The sequence below is a fragment of the Xiphophorus couchianus genome, chromosome 24, assembly GCF_001444195.1.
Source record: "Xiphophorus couchianus chromosome 24, X_couchianus-1.0, whole genome shotgun sequence".
In the NCBI taxonomy this organism is placed as follows: domain Eukaryota; kingdom Metazoa; phylum Chordata; class Actinopteri; order Cyprinodontiformes; family Poeciliidae; genus Xiphophorus; species Xiphophorus couchianus.
In genome coordinates this window covers 14,696,987-14,721,483 of record NC_040251.1, presented here as the reverse complement: position 1 = coordinate 14,721,483, position 24,497 = coordinate 14,696,987, and the positions used below count along the sequence as shown (strand labels likewise).

Sequence of the window (24,497 nt, the reverse complement as noted above, 5' to 3'; positions counted from 1 at the left end):
GGCAGACGTTTCTGCCTTCTATTTTTGTACATTTTTGCTTAAAGTGTTGATTTTATTGCTAGGTGTGGCAACAACACAAGAAACCACATGGTAACTCGGTTATGTTGTAAAACTAACTTGTTCGTCGGCAGTTTTAAAATACAATCTAGCTGTTCAGTGTTTCTAAAAAGTTCCTCAGTAGCTCCGTTTCCATTATAAATATTGATATTGACTTTGATATTCCACTAAACACAATTTTACAATTGTGGGGGTTTTTACCCCTTGAACATCAAGCCTCTTCTTTGGAGAGTTCTGGAAAATGACACCCCCAACATGAGTCCCATATATCTCAGGAACTAGAAGATGCATTTGACTGGTTCAGGTATCAAAACAAAGGTAATATTCCAGGGAATACTTTAGAGGTCTAAAAATCGACATTTGTGTTACTGAGTAGGAACAAATACACATGCCACACAGTGAAAAAATAAATAGATGGAATACATTACTTAATGTGGATTTTCCTTGATAGCATGCAGTTGAAATCCAGAACCTCTATCAATTCACAGCACAGGTTCTGTCCACTTTCTGTACCAAATTTCATTCAAGAAAAATGAAGCATAGACATTTTGGAAAGGTATTGGTTGATAAAATTCCAGGCGAACATTCCAGATGTGACATTTTTGGACATTTTGGCACCATGTATGCAATTACAATTTTCTCTCTCTCTTTTTTTTTTTACCCAACTTATATCTTGCTATAAATATTCTTTGTAATTAATAACCATGGTTTTTGAAAACATTACAAGAATGAAGTACACATCAAATATGTTGGTCAATGTTGCTTTTATTTTGGCCATTGAAGACAAATATTCTCCTCTGATGCGCGACCAAATGACCTACAACAAGTCCATGAAGCAGCACGGCTCAGCGCGCTTTTATTTTGAAAACCGACACGCAAAATGAAGCAGTCACGTGGTTTTCACCGCGTTGAAGCGGCTCTTCTTCTGACACGCCCCCTTTTTACTCGGTACACGCCTCCAAGCCTGGCTTCAGATGTCCCATTTCTAGGTAGGACTACATTTATGTTTCTAGCTTCATGAAATAAGCTGTTTGTTGTTGTTGTTGTTGTTTTTTGGCTGCTGGTTCAGTGAGTTTTGCACATATGATCATTCTGGTATTGTTGGAAACAGCAGAGCTTGGGTTTTAATCTGATTGGTAGTTTGTGTGGGTAAGACAGTTGTTGCTGCGTGTTTACCAAGTGTGACTCTAATTAGCAGCTAATTAAGAGTCTAATTATGTTTCTTTCATAAAGCCGGGTGTTGTTGGGGTAGAAAATATTGTGCTTAGATTGGTCTTGTTAGCACAAGTGCTGCGGGAGCCAAATTTGGGGCCGCTTGAGCCAATGGAGAAGAAACGTGATTCATTAAAAAATAAAAAAAAATAAAAAATGAGAGAAAAACGCAAATTGGCGTGTTTCCATTTGGAAAATTTATTTTCGGAACCATATAATTGCAGAAATTATATGGTTAATGGAAACGACACTGCGGACATCTTCATCCACTCAAGGAGACCAAAAATGAACCAAAACACTGCAGTACCTATGCCATGCCGATAGGTGGTGCTGTAATGCCACACAGTTTCTGACAGACATAAGTTTCTTCTGTAGATTCTATTTTAGACATGAAACTTTAGCAGCTACAACAGAGTATTAGGGCCATACTAAAATAAAATAAATAAATAAATAACATAAAATTACAAAAATAATAATATGACAAGTAAACCGTGAATGTTCTTGCAACCTCTGCCTCGAGAGATTTTTATGTCAACTAAAGTGTGTTTAAATCTGAGCAACATGCACAATCTCCTCGCATTTTAAATTTGTAATGATCGTTCATTATTATTATTATTATTATTATTATTATTGATAGTTTATGTAAGACGAGGCTTGCATACCTATCTGGAGGAGTTGGCCTATTTAATGTAAATAAATCTACTGACTTTCTGTTTCTACTCGGACAGAAAGTCAGTGGGTGGAAAACTTTAATGGTAACCATGTTTATCAAAGACTTGTGGCTTGATGGTTATCTGTTGAAGCTCAAAATAACCCACTGGAAAGCAACCACATATTTACAAGTATTAGTAATGATAAATTAAAAGATCTGATTGGTAACACCTACCAAGTTTCAGTTTATCATAGTCATCAATTTGACTATGATAAACTGATAAACTTATTATCAAACTGATTATCAAGTTGATAATCAAACATTATCAACTTTAATGTTTCCATGACAGCAGGGCTGGGTTTTTTTTGTTTTTTTTAATTAAGCAAAGTTAATAATTTGGTTGATTTTGGTTTGGTTTTATAACCTAGAAAGCTAAAAGGTGACTTTTGCAACGAGGATTGAAAACTTTAGCTCTTAGATCTGCAGCATCAAAACCTTCGCTGACTTGTAACAGCAGTCACCCACACAAGAGCAAAGCTTCTTAACCCTGTGGCAGTAAGAGAGGAAATATGTAATCTCTTTGGCACAAGGCAGCGCTGCTTTCAAGTGGGCAAGAAACACTGTGTTGCGGAAGAACAGAATAGCTCTGTTGTTCCGCTTTCGGCGTTCACATGCACGTACACGCCTCCATTCAGGAGTAGCAACAAACAGCCGGGTCGTGAGGCGTCTTTGGTTCAGACAGGAAGAAAAGGGTTTGGAGCAACTTTTTAGGATGCATGTCTTGACATTTCACAAGTATTGGAAGTACACACAACCTACGTACATGTTGTTTACATGGAAAAAGATGTGAAACTTAGTAGGAGATGGCTAGCAGGACGCGTGTTGTGACCTAAAGGGATTTTATTTGGAAGACAGGGTTCCTCAATGAGACGTCTTTGAAGATGGACTGTTTAATCCGACCATGGAACTGATCTTTGAGGGTGAATTCTTCTGTAGTGATATTTCTCAAAAGGAAAAGGGAGTTTGCTTTCATTTTTTCCTGGAATTGACTGAACCTTTTGTGCATTGTTTGGCAAATCAAAGACACAGTAAATTTAGAGGTGACTAAAAATGGATCCACGCTATCTCTTTTCCTACCAACAAAAGGCTGGCACTCATTTTTTTGCACGATTGGTTTTGCACTGACTGCAATTCAAAAACTCAATCTTGTTTCTACTGAAAATATCTTAGTACACTAGCTAATAAGTGTAAGTTAGTTTTGTACACTAGTTACAAAACTAATTTACAAATAGCTAATGGTGTCTACAGGACACTATTGGTCATGTTCTCTACAAATTCGGCCTTTATTCTGCCTTCTTGTGGTAAGAAGAAAAACATAAGTTCTGTTTGAAGCCAGTTTTTCTAATTTTGAACATCACCAAAGGAAAGTAGATAATACAACTTTTATATAAATGACAAAGTGAAGAAAAAGTGGTGTGGAGAGCAGCTGAGTCTGTGTTCAATTCCAAGTGCAGCTATTTATATTTTATCAACAATTGTATATAAAAACACTAATGCACTACAAGAACACATCAATAAGAGAGTGTTTTTATAGTGTAGTGGCTATGTCAGAAAACTTGGATGGTTTTCTGCTTCCTTCATATTTCAAGTTTGATGACAAAGACTGGACCACACATTTGTCTGTCTTACTAACACTGGAAATGACTCTGAACACAGGCTGCAGAATTTGGTGTTGGAAGCATGGTGTTAGGGTGATTTTTATTTTTATATTTTCAGGTGTCACGGTAAAGGCTCTCCCATATTTCATCCGAAGTTTCCAAATCTTTGGCTGTGTCTCATGACAAAAATTGTGTCAGCTCGTTCTCAGGAAGGCGTCCTTCTTCCTCCAGATTTGATTTAGTCTGAATCAGAAACTGAAAAACCAGGCGTGTTGGTCAGTCACATCAAATCCTGACTAAAAACAGAAAACAAAAAACATGAAGACAGTGACACTGTACATTCTGAGGACTTAAATTGAGAATGGGATGGCGAGATCTGATCGGCTAGTGAGGACAATGTCCGTTGTGTTCGGTAGCAACAGAGGGCGGAACAAGAGGCACAGTGGGGTAAAGAGTCGGAGACTACAGTTGCTAGAGTGGTCATATGTGAAACAGAACACATCCTTGAACCACACAGCACTCATCGCGTTGACAGAAATCAATCATCCCTGTAATGTCTACGGAGGAGTTCACTTTCTCTCTGGTTTCCGGAGAGACTTGCACTCCCTTTAAGTCTTCCGCGTGTGGAGAGCCTTGACACGTGGAGTCGTGGAACTCCTGGAGAGCGACCTCTTCGTATTTTCACAGTAAACAGCCCCTCCAAAAGGCCTGCGCTTGCTCTCTCTCTCTCTCTCTCTTGCTCGTTTCAGAACAGTGGCCTCCTTTCAGGGCCATCACTTAAGGGCCCTATTAATAATTTGACAAGTTTTCTCAAAGATTAATTACTGCAAGCTTGGAGGCTGTAATTATGCAGGGTGGGGAGGCTTGGTAGAACTTTGGCAGTTCCATTTCCAGCTCAATTTTCCACTTATCAAATTGTCAATGGGGAGGAGAGGTTACTCAGCCTTTCTAATTTATAGACCTACATGAGTGCAAAGAGATAAAGAGTCTGACTCCTTTAAAGGTTGTTGGTACTATTTACAGAGATTCATTGGTTGTTTTGTTGATTTACTTTGGATATTTGGTATGTCTTCCAGTGTTAAATGCTCATTAGAATGTAAAATGTGTTGATCTTTAAGACTGTGCTCTTGCATTATTAATGCAAAACACAAATATCGCTTATTGCGATAACTTTTGGGAAAACTTATTGTCCAACAAAATTTATCGTGAGAGGTCTAGCAAATTCTATACAAGTAGGATATTTCGCATAGAAATAGCCAAATAGAAAAATCCTACCAGAATTCCATACCATCAATCTGGTGTATGAGGAGGGAAAGTGAGGGAGAAGGCAGAGGACAGAGAGGTGAACTTGTTGCACAAAGCCCAGATTGTTCCTCCTTGCAGTCTGTTCCCGATAACAATGAGCCATTCACTTTCCCCACGATGGGCCCTAATTAATTCCAACTTTACATTCTGACCTACAATCTCCCCTCGCTCATCCCCGCTTCCTGTCACATCCATCAATTAATCCGTGCAGCCGGATGACTTCACTCTGGGCTAAACGAGCAGCCGTATTATTTTGAGTTCAGCTTGTTTGGCGAGTCACATTTTCTTCTTGCGCATCACTAGGATTACCGCAGGTCATCACACGCATTCTGACAACACTGGCATCAAAATATCATATATTGTTGCTAAAATCTTCTTTGCCTCCCTCGACTAAAATAAACAAATTCTAACAATCAGTAAAGCCATTTATTTCTTCCCTATGACCCAATTCTGTTCAGTTCCTTAATCCATTGTTCCTTTTCTATTCTCTTTCTTCCTCCTTCCTGCAGGTTCCCTATTTAAAAAGCAGTGATGGAAATTCAGTGTGAACTTTTATATTTATTTTTGAAAGATGTGCTATAAAGCACAGAGGACTCTATAGAGTCTGAAACTTGATTTGAAAGATGTCAAAACCGTGAAAAACATTTTCCTCTTGATTCAGGGATTCTATTTGTGCTGTCTCCACCAGCTGTGCACGTATAAAAGAAAGTTTCTGCCCTTTCTTTTAAACAAGCTAGCTCAACTTTGATGAGATTGAATGAAGAATTCTCAAAAATCAAAATCATACTTTAATGTAAACCATTTAATTTTAAGCCTGGATGTATGTTTGGGTTTTTTGTCCGACTTGAAGGACATTAAGTTTGCAGTTGCAGGACAATTAAATTGGTTGTAATCATACAAAATGTGAAACATTTCAGGTAAGGTTGTGAATTTTACTTTAAGTAATGTAAAGTAAACCTGGGTATTTCTGACCCATGTTTACATCAAGTTGTCTCTCATCTTCTAGAAACAGTCTTGTTGGCAAATCCAGTTGTGCGTGGAGTCGGTTAAATCATTGTTGACCAATAATTGGCTCATAAAAATGTTAGATCTGGAGGTGATGATTGAGAATGGCCTATCATTAGAGCCTCATGCAAAAAAAAGAGAGAAAAAGAAGTTCCTAATTTTTGTCTTCTGTTCTCTGTGGAACTGAAGTAAATAATTTTTAATGCTAAGCCTCTCACAGTTATGTATTGTGGCTCCCTTTTTAATTGCAGCCGTAAAAGCACTCAAACATGCACATGGATCCCCTAAAAAGGCTCCTTTTGCTTCAGTCCCTGCCCCTACGCTCTCACTGTCAAACAGAGCTTGGCGCTGTATCCTTTTCTCTTGCCCCACATCCGAAATGTGAGGAGGGAAGAGAGCCAAAGAGAGGATGGAGGGCGGAGGGAGAGTGGCCGCGGGGGGTTGCCATAAAGACAGAAAGGAGAGAGGCAGTGAGGAACAGTGAGGCAAGAGTGGCATATAGAAGGGAGAAGCAATGAAATGCTTGCGGAGAGGACAGGGGAGCTGTGGTGGGAGGGAGGGGCGGCGTTAAAGGAAGAACAGAGACTGCTTTGTCGATGTCAACAGCAAACCTTTTGGCAATGGCTTGCCGCTCCCCCTGCGCAGGCTCCAAAAGGCAGAGGGATCGGGCAAATTTGTGTCCTCGACTGTGTGCGAGTCGAAACATAAAGGAAATGTTGCTCTGCAGCCTTCTGAGAAACATGGAAAACACACGTGCCCACTCCTAAGCACACCCAGACAGGATATTGGTCGGGTTAAAGTGGCAGAAGCACAAAGCTTATCTTGGCACAGGTAGAGGAGATACTTAATAAGTAACTTCCTCTCAGTTTTTGTACAACTTCTTAAAAAAATATCCTTATGCAAGTCTTTGGCTGAAAGCCTGTACATACAGATCAGTTAAAAGTGAATTACTAAGGTGAACTGCTTTATAGTAACACTACAAGTAGCGAAGTCTGAACTTGGATTATTATGAATAATTTTTAAAAATAAAAATGGGTAAAATAACTGCCTTTCGTTCCATCTTTTTGAGTTTGCCCCACAATAGTCAGGCTTATTGCTATAGCAACCAAGGTAGACTAAAGAAGATGTTGCTGGTTAGGCTTTCCATGGATGAAACTTGCTTGGCAAGGTCATCCCATAAATTCTCAATTGATCTGACATTTAATAAATTGATCATTGTGTATCAGACAACACTGGGTTTCACTTATTTCTCACTTTTCTCAATGGATCTTTTTGGAACATAACCTCAATTCCAGTTATTCCTGCTTGAGCTATTTTTAGACAGGGGAGACAAGAGGTGGAGCTGAAGCTAGATTTCTATTTGCTCTGAAATCTAGCCCCTGTTACCCATGATGGTGCTTCCTGAATGGACAAAACAAAAAACAGTGGTTGGCCTCTTTTTTGTAATTGTATTTTTGTATTTGCGGTACTGTTCTCCCCTTAGCTCAAACGATGAAAGTTTTAAGTCCATTTCAAAACTATGACCTGCTGATAAAACTTTGTCAAGTTCTGTACAGTGTGTAGTTTCCTAATCAAAGTTTATGCTAACAAAGGAAGTGGTCAAGACTGCCTGCGCTAGCTAGCTAGCTTGAACCACTCCAGGGTCCGTAACATGCCCACCTACCTTTGCTCATGCCTCTTGCATGTTATCCGTTGTAAGTTGGACATTACAAGATCTAATGAAGGCAAACGTGACAACTCCTTGACCAACACAAAACCCTAGAACCTCTGAGGAACTATTTCACCATTGCTGCAGGTGTGCATCGGTCTGCTGTATTTGACCAAGCTGGCATCAGGTTTGCATCATGGGCTTTAACATTCAGCAGACGGTATGGATATAGTTTGACTTGTGCGGGAAGGCAGTGTTCTTAAGTGAAGCAAAGTCGCCAAACTCTGCAGAGATGCCATTAAACCGAATTGGTGATGAAAGTTTAAGGAATTGAGCAAAATCCTAGTAGTGCCCCCTCTACCCTGCTCTGTCCAACCCTCCTGTTATTTTGACGGACAACATAACGACCAGGAAAGTGCCACACTTCTACACTAAATTAGCTCAGTAAAGCACTCTGTTTTCTGTATTAATCGGGCCGGCATACCAAGCTGATGGAATTCTGTTGCTTTTGGCCCAGGCCCAGCTGCAGAGCTGCTCCTCAAGAAATGACACATGAAGTGTGTGTCTTGTTTTCTCTTACTTTGGAGTCCCGTCAATGAGGCAACCGTGGTCTGTAGAGAAGGAATTCTTCCACTAAGTTCCATAAACATTAAATGCGCAAACGACTTTTCAAGTGGCCTCACACGTGTTGGTCTTAAGACCTAAATACATTTATTGAAGCAGTGTCCGAACTTCTTGTTGACAATTTTATGAACATTTTTACTGAACTTATAAAGTTAAAACAACATCCCATATGTGCATATAGGCCTTCAGTATCCAATTGGGAATTTCCTTTTGGCTCAGATGGTCTGATTCCTGAGGACTAGTTGATTTGGCCATTTTTTTCCCCATTACTCCTGCTTTTGGTTAATTAATAGAATGTAAAATTTTGATTAGAAACCTTTTTTAGACTCCAGGTGTAGTATAAAGGCAGATTCTGAAAAATCCTATTGTCCAGGTGCAATTCTACTTAAAGTATTAAAACAAATTTTCACATTTGGCCAAACTGTGCTTCTCCCTATATCGTGGCTGTAAAGAAGAACAGTAGGCCCTTTATTTTTGGAAAAGTTTCACCTGCTCTTGCAGAGTGGAAAACTTTGGCAAGAGAGCCTCTCCCTCTCTCTTTGGAGCCTCCAAACTTGTCACCAGTTGTTTGGAGTCTAGAGGAATTTCAGGCATGTTGACAATCTCTGCAGCCATTGACAAATTTCTGTCCTCGGGCTGGGAAAACACTTCCATATGTACGAGCGCGCACACACTCGAGCGCACCTTGGCTTTGCTGTCATCATGAGCTTGTCAGCACGCCGCACCTGTGAACGGTAACAAGACCCCGTGGCTTGCAGTTCTCTCATAGCTGCATGACAGACCCAAGATCTCCATTTCCTCCAGGCAAGAGAGAGAGAGAGAGGATTTAAACCAAACAACCTCAGATTTAAACCAAAAAGATATCGTCTTAAATAAATGCATTTAAAAAACAGTTTTTTCTCATGAAGATGTTCATGTACCTACGAACATCTTCAGTCTTGTCCCAGTTGAGGTTCTTGCTGAATAACCATTGCCCCATTTCTTTTGAAAAACACACATTTTTGTGGTTGCCTCTTCTAAATAATGTGTTGTCTATAACAAGAGTAAAGGATCATGATATCTTCTGATCTCAGCACAGCTGTTGCTAAACTGTATGAACTAAACTTTGCATACTTTAGCATTGCTTTGGAAGAAAAACCCATGTAATTGTCATTTTCACTTGCTGGTTTCACTAGTACCCAGTGCTTTCAGATTTGGTTTTAAAATTACTTTCTTTGGAGCTATTCATACTCACTGTAAATTTCTCTTAGATCCTAATAAACATGCTAAGTTTAGGGGATAGAAAGCCAAGCCTCCATGTCCTGGATTCTATTTTCTGGCATTATTAAAATTCACAACTGAAATAGTTTTTCCACACATGCAGAACAGGGAAGCTGGTTTGCAAATTGGGTTGAAGGGGAAAAAAATGGATATGCAAAAACTTGTTGGCTAGAGCCAATGTAGTGTTAATAGTCAAACACCTGAAGCCATACAAATACATGGTCTTAACATCAACATCGTATAATTGACCTGCTTTTATTTCATTTTTTCAATCCAGTCTATTTAGTGTTGTTTTCAGAAGGACTTAAGATGCATTTTTGTCAGGAAATGCCTGGTAGTAATACCTTGTTGGTAATGTATTGACAATTTACTACCTCTCAACAGAACCACACTTTAGAAAGGAAAAAAAACAACAACTAAACTTTAGATTTGTAACTATATAAAGTGACAGTTTTCTTTTAAAAATGTGCATTGCCTAAAAAAGGTAAGAACAGATACGCTTAAATATAAATTGAGAATTTCATTTACTATAACATTAGCTTTCAAATTGATCAACAGTCACCATTTAGTCTCCAAGTTGCCCATTTCCCCATTTGCATGTGTGCAAACTGTGCTTGGCTAACGCTACACACGCTAAATGGCTACTATTCGCTCTGTATGCAAACCTTTACTATATAATTCGCAGTCTGTTCCTGATTACACACACGCATGCATCCACATGCGAACGGACCTTCCCAAAACACACATAATTGCCACAAACGCTCACATCCACAAGCTAAGTGCCATGTGTTATAGTGAGCTGTCAGACCACACTAATTCCTCTTTTTAATGTGCGTCTGTCCTACTGTGTTGCAGGGGGATCAGGATTGCCTTTCAAGATAACAACTGAAGCTCTAAGCTCTTGGGGTGTGTGTGTGGGTGTGTGTGTGTGTGTGTGTGTGCCTGGGTGAACAACAATTGGCCGCTAAGCTGTAAAGAGCCTTGCAGCCTCCGCGTCGCCAACAAATATCCACTGGCTGTCAGCAGCGGACTGACGCTGTGTGTTTGTGTGTGTAAAGGCATGCAGATGAACCGACTTCCTGTGGCGGATTGAAGTTAAGTGCTGCCATTAGACTCGGGCCTCCAGTGGGAGATTTCATTGTGCGAGGGGGAGACTTGCACACGTGTGCAAGAATACGCCAGCGGTCGAGTTTATCAGGACAAACACACGCCAGATTTCTTTCTTTCTTTTTTTTTTGCCCGCTTTCCACATTGAGCAAAGACTCGCCTGCTGCTAGCATGGCGTCCTCTTTTGCACGCCCTCTGCCTTATACACACCCACTAAACCTTTATGGCAGATGCACTCTCTAGTCGGTGTCTGTTTGCTTTCATGGCTGCTGTAATCTTCTTTCTTAAGTAGTTCATAACAGTAGTTCAGCTGTCACGGAGACCGATTGAGCTGCTACAGGTTGAGATTTGGAATTAAAAAGCAGCACCTCATTCATCTCAGAAGCTAACTTTGCGGAAATGATTATCTTTACTCCCCAAAAGGGAGCGTTGAGATGAATTGTGAGAGGGCAAACTTCGTCCAGTTTCAGTCCCCAAAACTCTCGACTTTGCCTGAAAGCATAGAAGTGCGACAGTAGCAGAGGACAAGCTCAGTGGAAAGTTAAACCACACTCAGGTGGTGGAGGGGGTTGTGCTTTGGCTTTGAGTTCCACACGCATGCATCTCTCAGCCGCCCACATCGGAAAACAAAAAAAAAAAAAAAAGTTCAGCTTCTGAGAAAATGTTTTCACCGGTAGAGATGAGATAGGTGTGAGATTTTATCTTTTTTTTATTGTTTTTTTTTTTCCTCCCTCCCTCTTTGGTTTTAAGCACCTCTGATGGATTTATTGACCCGACTTCGCAGCACAAAGTTTGGACTGGATGGAGCAAAAGCAGTAAAGAGATGATTTGTTTCTAAGCGACGGTGGTTCTCCAGTCTCATTTCGTCCATAATTTCTTTTCACCTTAAGCTACTTTTAGAAAGTGTGTGAAAAATGAATCAATTACCTCTTTTTTTTTGGTTTTTACAGAAATTCAAATTGCTGTTAGAGGTGAGATCTCTTGAGCAAAGTTCAACCCTCTGTGTTTTTGCTACTAAAATAGTTTTTATTGACATTAAAATACACAGTGCTTCAAATTGTGAAGTAATTTTAATTTATTTTGCACTTTCTTGTAAGTTCTTTATTTACTTAGAAGAACATTTGGGGTGAGAAAAAGAGAAATTTAAACCTGCTGTGTAAATTAAATGGAGTGCATGTGAAAACTGGAGGCCTGTGGGCCAAATCCAGACGGTGTTTTGTTGTTTTTAACCCTCTAAACTCTAAAAATAGAGCCTTTTCAAATAACAGCTGTGTGCTTAAACATTAGCATTTTTTTTATATCCAGCAAAACTAAAATATGTGAAATATTATTTAATTTCGATTAATACCCATCGCCTGCCGCTATTTATTAATTTAATTGGTTTAATCTATATGTTAGATGAGTTTGGCACCCCTTCCTTAGAGCATAAAAAATAAAGAAAATTATTTTATTTTCTATAAAAATAGAAAAATAGTTTTCCCTTGCAGTTTGTTTTTTCTGTTACAATTTTAAACCAAGAACTTAAAGTCAACTCAAATTGTGGTTTGACCTTTTCTCTTCGTGGCATTCTGATTTTCTCTCAAATTTGACCAGCAAAAGGAAGTAGAAAGAGATGCGTACACGTTTTGCTTTTTTTTTTCCGTATATTTTCACAGAGGAACACATCTCCGTCATCGCCAGGCAAACGGTGGGCCCTCAGCCCCCCCACCCTCCACCCTCTCACAGGGCTGTTTGATTGCTTAAGCCTGGCCCCATCAGACGGACAGACAATGCTTCCATAAAGAATAGCCCCGCTTCCTTCCTGTCTTCCTGTGCTGCGTTCTGCCTTGGTGAGCAGGGTGAATGAGCCGCTCTTGCCCCACAACACCATGAACCCCAGGGGCCACGGTGGCTAAAACCAACAAAGAGAGCTGCCCCCCCCCCCGGTCTCTCTCTTTCCAGTTCATATCCCATCCTCCTCCTCCTCCTCCTCCTGCCAAATTGCTGCAGCTACTCGATGGATAAACAAATCTTTTCACCGAACCAGTTTGTAGTTTTTTTTTTTTTTTGGATTATCAGTGGAATAATTCTCTTGGATAATCTACGTGAGCTAAAAATAAGAAAGAAATTGAAAAAACTTTTTTTTTGCAGAAAAAACAAAAAAACAGTGTGCATCCAGTGATTCCCCACCACCACCACCACCCCTCTCTCCCCAACAAACCCACCATCTTCCTATGGGAATACCAAGTGGGAGCAGGTACCAGAGAGGAGCCAAAATAACCCCCTAACTATTGAGAACAGGATGAATGCATGCCGGGCTGAATACGGGGGTAAACTGTTTGGTCTTTGTCATTCAAAGCGACGCTTTTAACCCTTAGCGGACCCTCTTCCAAACGACCTTAGCCCCCTCCATCTCACTCGCGCTTCCCTTCTTCATTCACAGCTGAGACAATGTAGAGGGAGAGGAGGGCTGTGAAGACTAAACACCAGATCAACTCTTCCTTTTCTGCCTCTAATGGGATTCAGCCCGTTATTTTTTATTTATTTTTTTTATGCCCCCCCCCTGTCTCCTCCAACACCTTCTGTAAAATGGGTGAAAGTTGATAATTATGTAAAACAACCCCCTCCCCTCCCGCTCAACCCTCTTTCAACATTCGTCAGTCAAAGGCGCATCAAATAAGCGAGAGCAAGAGCAGGAATGCGATTTACACAGCAGTGACATTTCATTGTTTCATTTTGGTCGTACCAATCTTTCAATACAATCAATAAAAATCACACAGTTATTAGACTTCAAGGCTTTTTAATTTTATACGTTAATATATTCATCTTCTAATCCATAGTGAGCTATTCGTGTCAAATCTGCTGAGCAACAGAGGAGGCCTTTAACAATGCTTTCTCAAAATAAATATTTGTCATAATAAAATATTAAAACCTTCAAATAAATATATCTTTTTAACTTTACACTAGGCAATTTTGGAATTAGACATTTTTTTTCTTTTTCAAATAATAAGGTCACTGTACAATTTACAGGTAGGATCAGGGTTAAGATCTCTAACATTGTGAATTATTTAAAAATATGATTGGTAGATATTCCAGTGAATGCAGAAACTTTGTAGGAATGGGAGCTGGTGCAGATTCATCAAGGTGCCTCTATTGGCAGAAAACCTTTCACAGTTGAAGTATAATATAGATATATATACAAAAATAAAACATCTGTCACTTTCTATTGTACTTCCCCTCTCCATTATTACGTTACATACAGTTAGTAGCAGAAGCTTTTAGAATATAGTTTGTATCAAATGTTAAAACCCCAAAGATATCTGCTTGGACTGTATTAGGAAATATCACGGCACTTGAGTGAAAAGATATAACAGTAGTTAAATAAGATGCCATATGTTGAAATGTGGAGTGCTTATTTTGGTTGACCATTCAAGTGAAACTCCTAATGCTGGGGTGAGTAAATGCACCTCCAGTGCCTTTACCAGTAACATTTCTTTTAGTAAATTTGCATTCAAAGTAGACACATGGAAGCCTTTCCTGACATGTCAGGTGGACATAAAGACAACAGCCACAATGACACTATTAGATGGCTCAAATTGTGCAACTTGACACTTTGCAGTTCACTCAGTGTGGAGTTGGTCAATAAATGTCCGATTTCATCCTGGCCTACGTTGCTGTGCTATCGTCGTGACAGCGGGTCAGGGTTGAGTTCTTGCATCGGCAGCCGGGTCGTGTGGCTCGGTCGTAGCAGCACTGGCACATGGCCAGGCACCCCTTACCTGGGAGGTAGCACAAGAGACAAGGGCAGAGCAAGGAGCAGACAGTGATGGTCGTCCAGCGTACGCAGCAGCGTGACTGAGAGCATGAGAAGGGCTTGTCCGCGCAGGTGTCCTCGTCATCGTTGGAGCAGTGGTAGAAAATGCCCTTCACGCAGCAGGCGCACGTCCCGTACTCCACGGCCTTGTGTGGAGAGCACAGGCAGCGTTGGCCGCACATCCAGCAGGACGGAAGCACTCTCGGCTGGACACACTCTGAGCACTTGCACCGACCGCAGGACTCGCATTTGTTGGAGTGTTTGTCCTTTTTTAAAGGCTTCCTGCTGCCTGGAATTGCTTCTATGTCTCTGTACTCTGTGTTCAGGGGTTTCAGCTCCTCGGAATCAGCTCGTTTTGGCTGGGTTCTGATTATTTCGCTGCTGTTCGCCAGGCTGCCGAGAAGCCGCTGACCCGAAGAACCGCTCCCTGCGCTGGTGCGGACGCTGCTCTGGGAGTCCTCCACACTGGAAGACTGAGACGTACCCTCTCTTGAAGAGATGGGAGCATTTGCATTCCCTTGGTGAGTCACTGAATGCAGGTTGCGGAGGTTGTTGGACATCTCTTCCTCGGTCTCTTGCTGTCCATTGGTCCTTGAACCTGTTGATGTAGCCACATCAGTCTTCCGTTGCTGAGTGGCCGGAGACCTTTGAGCAGCCGACGGCCCGTCTGTATATTCATTACTACCACCGCTTATTCTTATCTGATCCAGAGATAACACTGGTGGAGTGTGTGGCTGTAACCTGCAGTTCAGCCCAAGATCTGACGGCGCATCTAGGGTTTGCAGAGACCGTGATTGTGCTCTACCTTCGTCATGCGCCATGTTCGCCAATCCAGTCAATGACGGCAACCCCCCATGGCGTCCTCCTCCTCCGTCGCTGTCGTTCTGACTTCTGGAATCCATCTTTGGACTGAAGGGCGTCTCTAGCTGGCTGGGGACACATCTGAATTCCTGTTGGAGAGACAGAACGTTTTTATCCGTGCTAGACAAGGCATGCAAATAATGGCATGCAAATAATAACAGATATCTGCACAAGCACTGCTATGAAAATGAGCCCCACACACAGGTCAGTGTTCGTCGGAGATGGATCCGTTTGATTACATAGTTGTTCAAACAACCTAAAAGCCACGAGGCACCATCTGTTTGGACCACCAGCTTCAGAGTCTGACACGAGAGTGGAGTCTCCAGAGCCACAAGCTACAGAGGCTCTTTGTGTGCGCTCAGAAACAGGGAAGTTTGTTTGCCCCGGGCCATAGCTAGTTCCACAGCCAGGCTTTATGTTTTAGAAGCAATATCTCATCTGAATGCAGATGCTTCCCTAAAGGTTGTTTGTTACAAACTTCCTGCTTTCCTTCAACCATAACGGCTTTGAATAACCATTACCAATGAGAAGAAAATTCGCTTCCTGTACTCTCGTACTTCTCTTTGATCAAGCCTTAAAAATACTCACCTTTAATCTTGTTTCATTAGATATATGTAAAAACAACAACTACACACACACACACACACACAGAGAAAAGCCATTTGATTTCTAATCTAAAGCTGAATGGGATCAATTTTTCCTCTCTCAAAGACTGCAATTTGTGATGATCAAAGTTCAGGTTTTTCACACGGTTTTATTGAGCGTTGGAGGAAGCCATGCTAAAGACAGATACAAGTCAAAGAGAAGACTCAACAGAAAGTTCTGACACATGGAAGGCACACTAAATATTGCATATCAGCAAGAAAACCAGGGTAGAGAGTCATATCGGCACACTGAACTATTCATTTTGAATAAAATAACAATATATGAGGGACTTTAATTAGATGCATGACAACCATTCCTTTTCTCGACCCCGTTTTTGCATTGCCATGCTGTCAAAAAGACGAGTGACGAGAGTTTAGGTTTTGGTAGGGCTCGACCAGTGGGAGGAAATATCCACCAGAGTTCCTGTTAATTTATTGTTTTCTGTTGTTATGGTCCATTTTGCTGCACCCAAGCAACACGTCCAGTTGATCCTGGTCAACTTCCTTTTTGTGCCCACGCGCGTATTGTTGCGTATAAGCTTATTTCATCTGGAGATTAGGTATACTAATGAGTTACAGTGATAAAACCTCAGAATAGTTTATTTAGCGTGTAAAGGTTTTACATTTTATATCATTTCCATTTGAAATTTAATCTCAATTTTGGTCAGAGAAGTGTATTAACATGAAAGATCAAACTTGTTTTTTTGCTCCATAGAATATCAACTAATTGTGATAGTATTGTTGAATAATGCGAAATACTGGTCTATTAATAGAATAATTTACGTTCACTAGGTATGGACCAGATAGTTACAGAAAGCTTTGGTTTGACCACTTAAATATTTGGCAGTACACTTTAGTCTTTTTAATGAATTCCTAGAAGCGGCGCCAGAAATCTTCTACATCTGTATGAAGCCTAAAGCAGTGTAGGGCTTCTGAAGGTTTCATTCAGTTAAGGAAAAAAGACAATTATTTACGATTTTATGATGTGGAAACCAACAAAATCACCACCTGTCACTGCTATTAAGGTTACGCTGTTTAAAACAGAAGTTGGCCAACTTTGAGAAGCATTTCTGTAAAGCAGAGTGCAAGGTAGCTACGCATCAACTAACTCACTAGTAACTAGTTGTAAGCTTGTTCAGTTAGTTTAAAAATAGTAGGTCAGCACTACCTACAAGTACTTAAACTATAACCATAAAATAGTAATGACAGAGTTATTGATACTATAAAAATCAATGTTAGTATTTTAGCAACAATAGGAATATTTGTAGCTTTATAGCTTTAAAAAACAGTTTGCTCCTCTAGTGTTTTTTTAATTTACATCTTCTCTCATAAATACTGTGAAACTTAGCTTGTTTCACAAATAGATATTTTCTGTGTTATAATGTGCAGCCCTTCCCATGATAAGCAGAGATAAATGTGAACAAAGAGACATTTTTTTGTGGGGGCCCCAGACTTTTGTGGGCCCCCACAAAAGTCTGGGGGCAAACATACAGAGCACAAAGTTGCAAAGGTGCAACGCAACCAGCAACCGGGGGTTTGCAGGCATGTTCAGACTGACGGCTGTCAGAGTTTTGGCACCCTCATCTATTTCTGGGGGCTGGAGTGCAGGCCATGTTGACCACAGTGGGTGGGACGGAAAGCAGGGGGTGATGATGGTGTAAAATACAAACATGTGCATAATCGCTCAATGGAGAGAAAAGTAGATTTTTCTTTTAAAATGATCTACGAATAACGTGCGATTTAGATATGTAAAATGCCAATGCAGGTATTTGCCTTCTGAAATTATTCGGAAATAGAGTCCAACTGTGTATAATTTCGTTTTGGTATAAATCCAGCGGCTCTGCGAAGGCCTCACCGATGTGTTAGCGAGCTTTAGTGAACAATCGGACAAATCAGGAAGAAAGCTGTTAAGCCAGGGGTCTCAAACTCCAGTCCTCGAGGGCCACTGTCCTGCAACTTTTAGATGTGCCTCTGCTGCACCACCTGAATAGAATAATTAGGTCATTAGCAAGGCTCTGGAGAACTGATCTACACAAGGAGGAGGCAATTAAGCCATTTCATTCCAGCGTTTTGTACCTGTGGCACATCTAAAAACTGCAGGACAGTGGCCCTCGAGGACTGGAGTTTGAGATCCCTGTGTTAAGCAGTGTAAAGCTTGGTTAAAGTTAGAAATGCTATAACCCATGAGGGGAACACAGCAAAAATGCAGAATAATGTAATCTTGTGAAACACCCAATACTGGAAGTAAACCAATACTGTACATCATATTGCACACACCACAATGGTGGCAGAATGGTGCTGTGGGGATGCTTTTGCCCAGCAGGAATGCTGAAAGTGGTCATAGTTGATGGGAAGATTGATGCCAGGACAATCCTATGTGACATCCTGAAGGATGCTGCCAATGACTCTGGATTGTGGCAAAGGTTCACCTTCCAGCTCAGGAATGATTTGGAACAAAGTATATTCCAGTTTTAATGACCCAGATGAAAACCTAACACTTGCAAATGGCTGTTTACAAATACTCTCCGTCCAATCTAAGAAAGTTTGAGCAAATCTGGAAAGTAGAATTGGAGAAACATTCTCCAAATATTTAAAGAGAACTTAGGGAGACTGGATATATGCGGCTCACACTTAAAACCCTAGATATTTTCCTTTTTAGGGTTTTATGCAACACTTTATGTTGGTCAGCCACATAAAATACCACAAATGTAAGTGAAAAATCTGCAACTTTTAAAAAAAAGATAGCTTATCTTTTAAATTAAAACGGCAAATGAAGTTCTCAAAGAACTTCTGACTGAAAGAAAACGACGTATTCTTACATATTATTCCACAAAGAAATGCGTGTTAGTAAAAAACTAAAACAAAGCTACAGGTCCGTGCGCGTGCCATAAGAGGCTCACACTCACCGTGTTTTCGTCACTTTCAGCTTCAGCTCAGGTAAAATAAGTCCCAGTTTCTTCCTTACTCCTGCAGCTCAGTCGGGAAAGCAGTCTGCAAAATCCATTGAGAAAGTTTCCAAGCGTCGCTTATTTTCCCCCCAACGCGCTGCGTTAGGACGTAAATCCCATGTTCTGCGTAAGAGCACGAGGCATTAAAAACATCAGCCGGAGTAAATCTTAACAGACTCCTTTAAGAAAGGGGTAAAAAAAAAAAAAGTAAGAGCAGAAGAAAAAGCGACCAAAACTCCAGTTTACAAGTGGTTTTCTCGGCGTGTTTTACCCGACACAGTATGTAGGGTTACAAGCTATTTTTTCTCATGTGTTTTTTTCTTTTTTTTCTCTCTCTCCCTTTCCGGAGAGGAGGTCGGGATTTGGGCCGTACATGGCGTCAAAGCTGAAGAGAGAGAGAGAGGAGGGGGGAACAGAGTGCTTGTTGTTGCAGCGGATATCTCGCATCCGGTGCTCAGCCATTGGCCGCTTGAGGAGCAGCCATTCACACCCAGTCTGATCAATTATACCCGCTGCTGGCCGCCTGTTGAGGAAACACGAGTCCTGCGTGATCCTCAAGAAAGTATCGAGATGTCTTATCGCTCCTGACCCACTTTTCAACTTGCAACGTTACATTTCATCTATTCTGTTGTGTGTGTGTGTGTGTGTGTGTGTGTGTGGGGGGGGGGGGGGGGGGGGTTAGATAGTAACTGGATTTCTGTTACTGTTAGTTCATACTCTGAGCAATAAACCTACGATCGAAATTTATGGCAAGTCATTTTGGACATTAATCACGCCTTTACCAGCGCCACTTTGCGGTTATTTAGCGCCAAATCTATCTTATAAATGCAACCTGACGTGTAGTTAGCGCCACTCAACGTTCAAAACGCTTAGCGCCACCAGGTGTTCGTTAAATATGGACAACCACCTTGGTCATTTATCACATTCTATGCAGCACTATCTGGTATTACATTAACAATGTTAAAAGTACTACCTGCTGTTTATTTAGTGCTACAGACTTTATGAATGGCGGCAGATGTGTATTAAGTTGCAGCTGGATTGTAAAAAATGATGGCACCATTATTATGGACATAAATTAAAAGCGCCAATAAAAACGCCACCTGGTATTTATGTAGCGCCACTACACCTTTTATAAACGACACCAGACATGTAATAGACACGAAATAGGATTCAGACAGTGTATCGCCTCCGTGTTAAACTCCCTGAGATGATGGAAACAATGCACACAAAAAGCTTTCCACGTGAAACACCTGGTTGTACGTTTGGCGGTGAATGAATAACGACGCCGCTGTCTGATTTTTACAGGCAGTGGTTTTCAACAGCTCTGATCCGGCAGGTAAAACGCCAAGTCAACATTCCTCCTTTGGGATTTTGTAGTAAAGAGCAGAAGTCATCAGTTATTCAGCTTAAATAGATTTTTTTCTTGTTAGAAAAATTAAATAACCGGAGAGCTATTTGTATGTACTTAGGTTATTTTTTTGTCTGATAGTAAAATTTGTTTGATCTGAAGCATTTAATGTCATAACTTTTATAAAAACCACTTTAAAGTCGTACTTTAATGAATATTTTAGTGTATATTTTAGTCTCTTGTTTTGTCCCTTGAATACATTATACTTAAAAAGCCAGAGGAACATGACCGATCTCCTGATGCCTCCTTAGGACTCAGAGTTAATCTTGCTTAATTTTGTGAAAGATTTCCAACCATATCACAGTTATTTGCCAGGCTACAGCAAATCACTGGCAAAGGAATTCAATAAGTGTCGATACAACTAATTAATTAACTAAACTTGGTTTCAACTGATGTAAATAGTTGTAGAACAGCACCACCGCGTGGACAATCCGGAACACTGCAGCGTTACCCATGGAAAAAAACGAATTTGACTCTTGAGAGCAGATTTAGATTAGTGTAAGATGAGCCATTCTATTGGCTATACAATTCCAAATTCACCCAATCTGCAGTTTAGTTTTATAGATTTGTTTAAATAACTGAACAGAAACAATAAAATGGCCAAGTGGATCAGCATTAAAAACTGATGCGAGAAAGGATTGTTGATCGGGGAAGACATTTTCTCATCTTAAAAGGAAATCCAAACATCATTGTTAGATACAAGGAACTGTGATCTGAAACTATTTCAAAGACCAACCATCTTGCATTCCTTATATACGAGTTAAAAGAGCAAATCGTTAATGAAAAATGAGCTTTGACATCCTCTCCCTCCTCTTCTCTGTTTTAGTAATAGAGTGTCTGATCAATCCCAGACGGAATAATTATGAAGTTCTGGGTGCTACACTGCAAGGAGAGGTCACTTTAATCAGCTCTAAGTATTACTTGGCAAATTAACTTGGATCTGGGTCAGAAAGCTTTCAAGACTTTTCTCCTACCCCCAGTTCATTCAGCTTTAAAGCGCTGCTGCCAAACGCCTCCGAGGCATGAAAGGCCTCCATCACCCCCCAGAGCACATACAGCCTCCTCCACAGATTTTGATTTGGAAGGGTTAAGAAAAAAGATCCATGGCTTTCACATTTCGGATTCAGAATCAGAGGATTTGTCTTGGTCGATACTACATAGAACCACAGCTTCATGTGAGGATGTGGTTGTTTCAGAAACTGCTTTAGCTACAAAATGTGTGTGAATGCTACATTTTTAGCAATATATTTTAGCAATTTTCCATCGTTTAATAAACTTGTGCATTAATATTATGGGGTTCTGTGTGCATTTATGGGGAAGAAGCAGAACTTGAAAAGTATTGTAAGCTAAATCTAATATGTGGCAATATGGGAAAATCCTGAAAATCTAGTGTTTTTATTTCTTTTTTTAGCCTTCATAAAGCTGCTTCTGAGTCTTATCATCACTAAAACTTTTCTTATCAACTAATTAAATGTTGCCACACAACTCTCAGAGGTACAGGATGGTGTTGCGTTCCTCCCGCCCTGCGGGCTGCTGGGATAATCTCATGGCCTCTAATGACCCTGATAAAGCAGTGAAAAGAAAAGGTGTTGGAGGTAATTGCTGAATGGGTTGACTTTAAAAATAAAATCTGCAAATTTCATTACAAGACGTAATGAAATTACCTGTGAGCAAAAGCGGCAGGTTTTCATATCTGTGGTGATTTTATTTAGGAGTATCAGACTAAAGAGGACTGAATACCAATTAATCTCCCATCTTGTTATTGGTCAAATTTAAAAACCTTATACCATTTTACTTTGGCTTAAATATGCTGTACTTTGTGTTGGTATCACGCAATATCATAATAAAACGCATTGAAGCTCCTTGCTGTAATGTGAAAAGGTTTAAGCGGTATAAATATTCTTTGCTGGGCACTGCAGTTGAAGCTGAAGTTTGACTTATCTGGGGACTTTTCAAGCAAAAACGGAGCCAAACTGACCAGAATTACAACATTAATGACATCTAGCAAACATTGGTGCGCTCAAATAGAAAAACAATCCTCACTCATCTTAATTAAATTTAATCTGAATTGCTCTTTTAGAGGCCTTAAAATTCATCAGATGCTCTCGGACCTAAGCAAGATAAATGTCCGTTCACTGTGGAGCCAGCAAGGTCTGGAAGTGGAGTCGTTAATGTGGGCTGAGTTACAGCACTTTCCAAAAATCCTATGCCACCAGCGCCACGAGCAATGGCCTTCCTTCTCCTCCCCGCTGAATCCCTGAACAGTGATTCTCACCCCTGCTGAGCCTGGGAGAAACCTGGGCATATGAAAAGGAGAGAAAATTGAAATGGAACTTAAACCCCCTGCTGCTGCAGGAGATGAACTGTGTCTGGATTGTCAGACTGCAACTGTGCAAACTGTTAGAAATAGCTTTGTAAAAGGGAAGGGTCTGCAGGTCCATCACCTCTCTGGCTCTCGCGTGGCAGTCTGATGGAGCTTGAACCGCTGCACTGCTACTTTGTGATCCTTTAGTGGCCTTGTGAAAGAGTCCACACAAATATTGGACTGAACTGAGAACTGCTCGTTTTTTGTTTTTTAATTGCACAATTGCTTAATTAAGACTAATTTAACATTTGAATCACTTCTAAGGAAAGCTCTGCTGAGGTGAAGACTCCAGCAACATTTTAATGAGAAGGCTTGTAGTCTTACATAAATATTATTACTGGCTAACTTATGTCTAACATAACTGGTAAACTGAAGTAGCTAATATGCCCGACTAGCTGCTTAACTAATGGCTATCTTAATTAATTAGCTAAATACTAGCATTCCTGACAAACTAATGGGTGAATGAATTAAATAAATGCTAGGACAACTGGCTAACTAATGGTGAACTTAGCTGTTTAGCAGAAGTAGCTAACATGCCCAACTAGAGTAGCTGGCTAACAAATTGTTAATTTAGAGAGTTAAATACTAGCATTGCTGGTTAACTAATGGGTAAACTAACAGGTTAAATAAAGGCTGGAAGAACTTGCTAACTAATGGTTAGCTTACCTATTTAACTAAATCCTGCATAAGTGGCTAACTAATGGTTAGCTTACCTATTTAACTAAATCCTGCATAAGTGGCTAACTAATGGCTAACATAACTGGTTCAAAGAGAATGAGCAACAAAAAAAAAAGACAATAGGTGCAACTTTGGCTACAACTTTGATAACTTAATCCTTGTTTGTAGCCACAGTTCTAAACCGAACTCAACTATTTCTATCCATATTCCAGATACCTGCATTTTTGTAACTTTTCTGAGTTCTTGTGTTTAGCTTTTGTTCTCAGGGTGAGGATGTCGCACACACCGTCTGAAAGACATCATGAATAGAACTGCCATCAATAAATATTTTATGCATTTACACGATTAAGTTGGGCATTACTATTTATCATGTTCTAAATTGATGAATCAGCCTTCATATTGGGAATTAATCTAATTTGAAGTAGGCACATGTAATTTATTTTCTGTTTTTCCCTTATTCCAGTGATCTTAAGTCATTTTCCCCTATTTATTATTCTGTTTGCCACTGGCGCGTTTGATCCAGTTATAAACTGAATTTACTGGTTTCTACTTTTTTTTTCTGCAGCGATTTCTGGATATTTATTACACATTGACTCGATTTCCTTTTGGCACTTGAGATCTTATGCGAAGCAAAGACTGCTCCTCCTCCAAAGATAGTCCCTTCAGCAAAATGAAAAATTGCCCATCTTGCCCCCGATTGTCTACGTAGACCTCTGGGCTCCTTAACATTTGCTTTCTAGACTACAGTGAACCATATTTATTAAGCTCATTAGCTGTAGGGTATGCAAAGTCAGCTAAATCCCACTTTCTTTAAGGAAAATAAATTCAAGTTTTGAACAATACTACCCAAGAGGAAGCTAAGCTTGTATCTGTAGAAATATATTCAGCCTTGGCAGAAGGGGAAAAGAAAACATCTATGCTTTGAAAAATGTCCCAGATCTGCATTAACTGAGATGTTGCGAAAGCCTCAGGGGGCGCACAACTCACGTAGCTGCATTCACAGCGCATGAAAAGCACGGTGTCACTGTTCGTGTGGAAGTTTGCTTGTGCTTCAACACCACAAAAGAAAGCCACTCCAGTCTTTGTGAGAGCATACGGAGGGAGAAACATATTGTATTCACCCTGCACACTTCGGCGCTCTGTACTCGATTCCCATGAAAGCTCTCGAGTGAGAGCGAGCTCAACGGGACCGGCTGGAGTGGAGAAAAGAACAAAGAGCCAGGGAAGGAATAAAGCCGGCCACAGACAGTGCAGATGCTCCCTCTGACACTG

General features: G+C 40.5%; 1 protein-coding gene across 2 annotated transcripts; it reads right to left on the bottom strand.

The window, feature by feature from the left end:
• Nucleotides 1–13,290: 13,290 nt before the first annotated feature.
• Nucleotides 13,291–19,171, bottom strand: spry2 (sprouty RTK signaling antagonist 2). Of its 2 annotated transcripts, none has more exons than XM_028011478.1 (2): nucleotides 18,733–19,171; nucleotides 13,291–15,271 (listed from the first exon to the last, which is right to left on the bottom strand). In XM_028011478.1, exon 2 carries the CDS (start codon nucleotides 15,221–15,223, stop codon nucleotides 14,174–14,176), a length of 1,050 nt encoding a protein of 349 aa, XP_027867279.1. In that variant the 5' UTR covers nucleotides 15,224–15,271; nucleotides 18,733–19,171; the 3' UTR covers nucleotides 13,291–14,173. The 2 variants fall into 2 exon arrangements, with proteins under 2 accessions (XP_027867279.1, XP_027867280.1); XM_028011479.1 differs by lacking the exon at nucleotides 18,733–19,171 and adding an exon at nucleotides 15,385–15,537.
• Nucleotides 19,172–24,497: the final 5,326 nt, after the last annotated feature.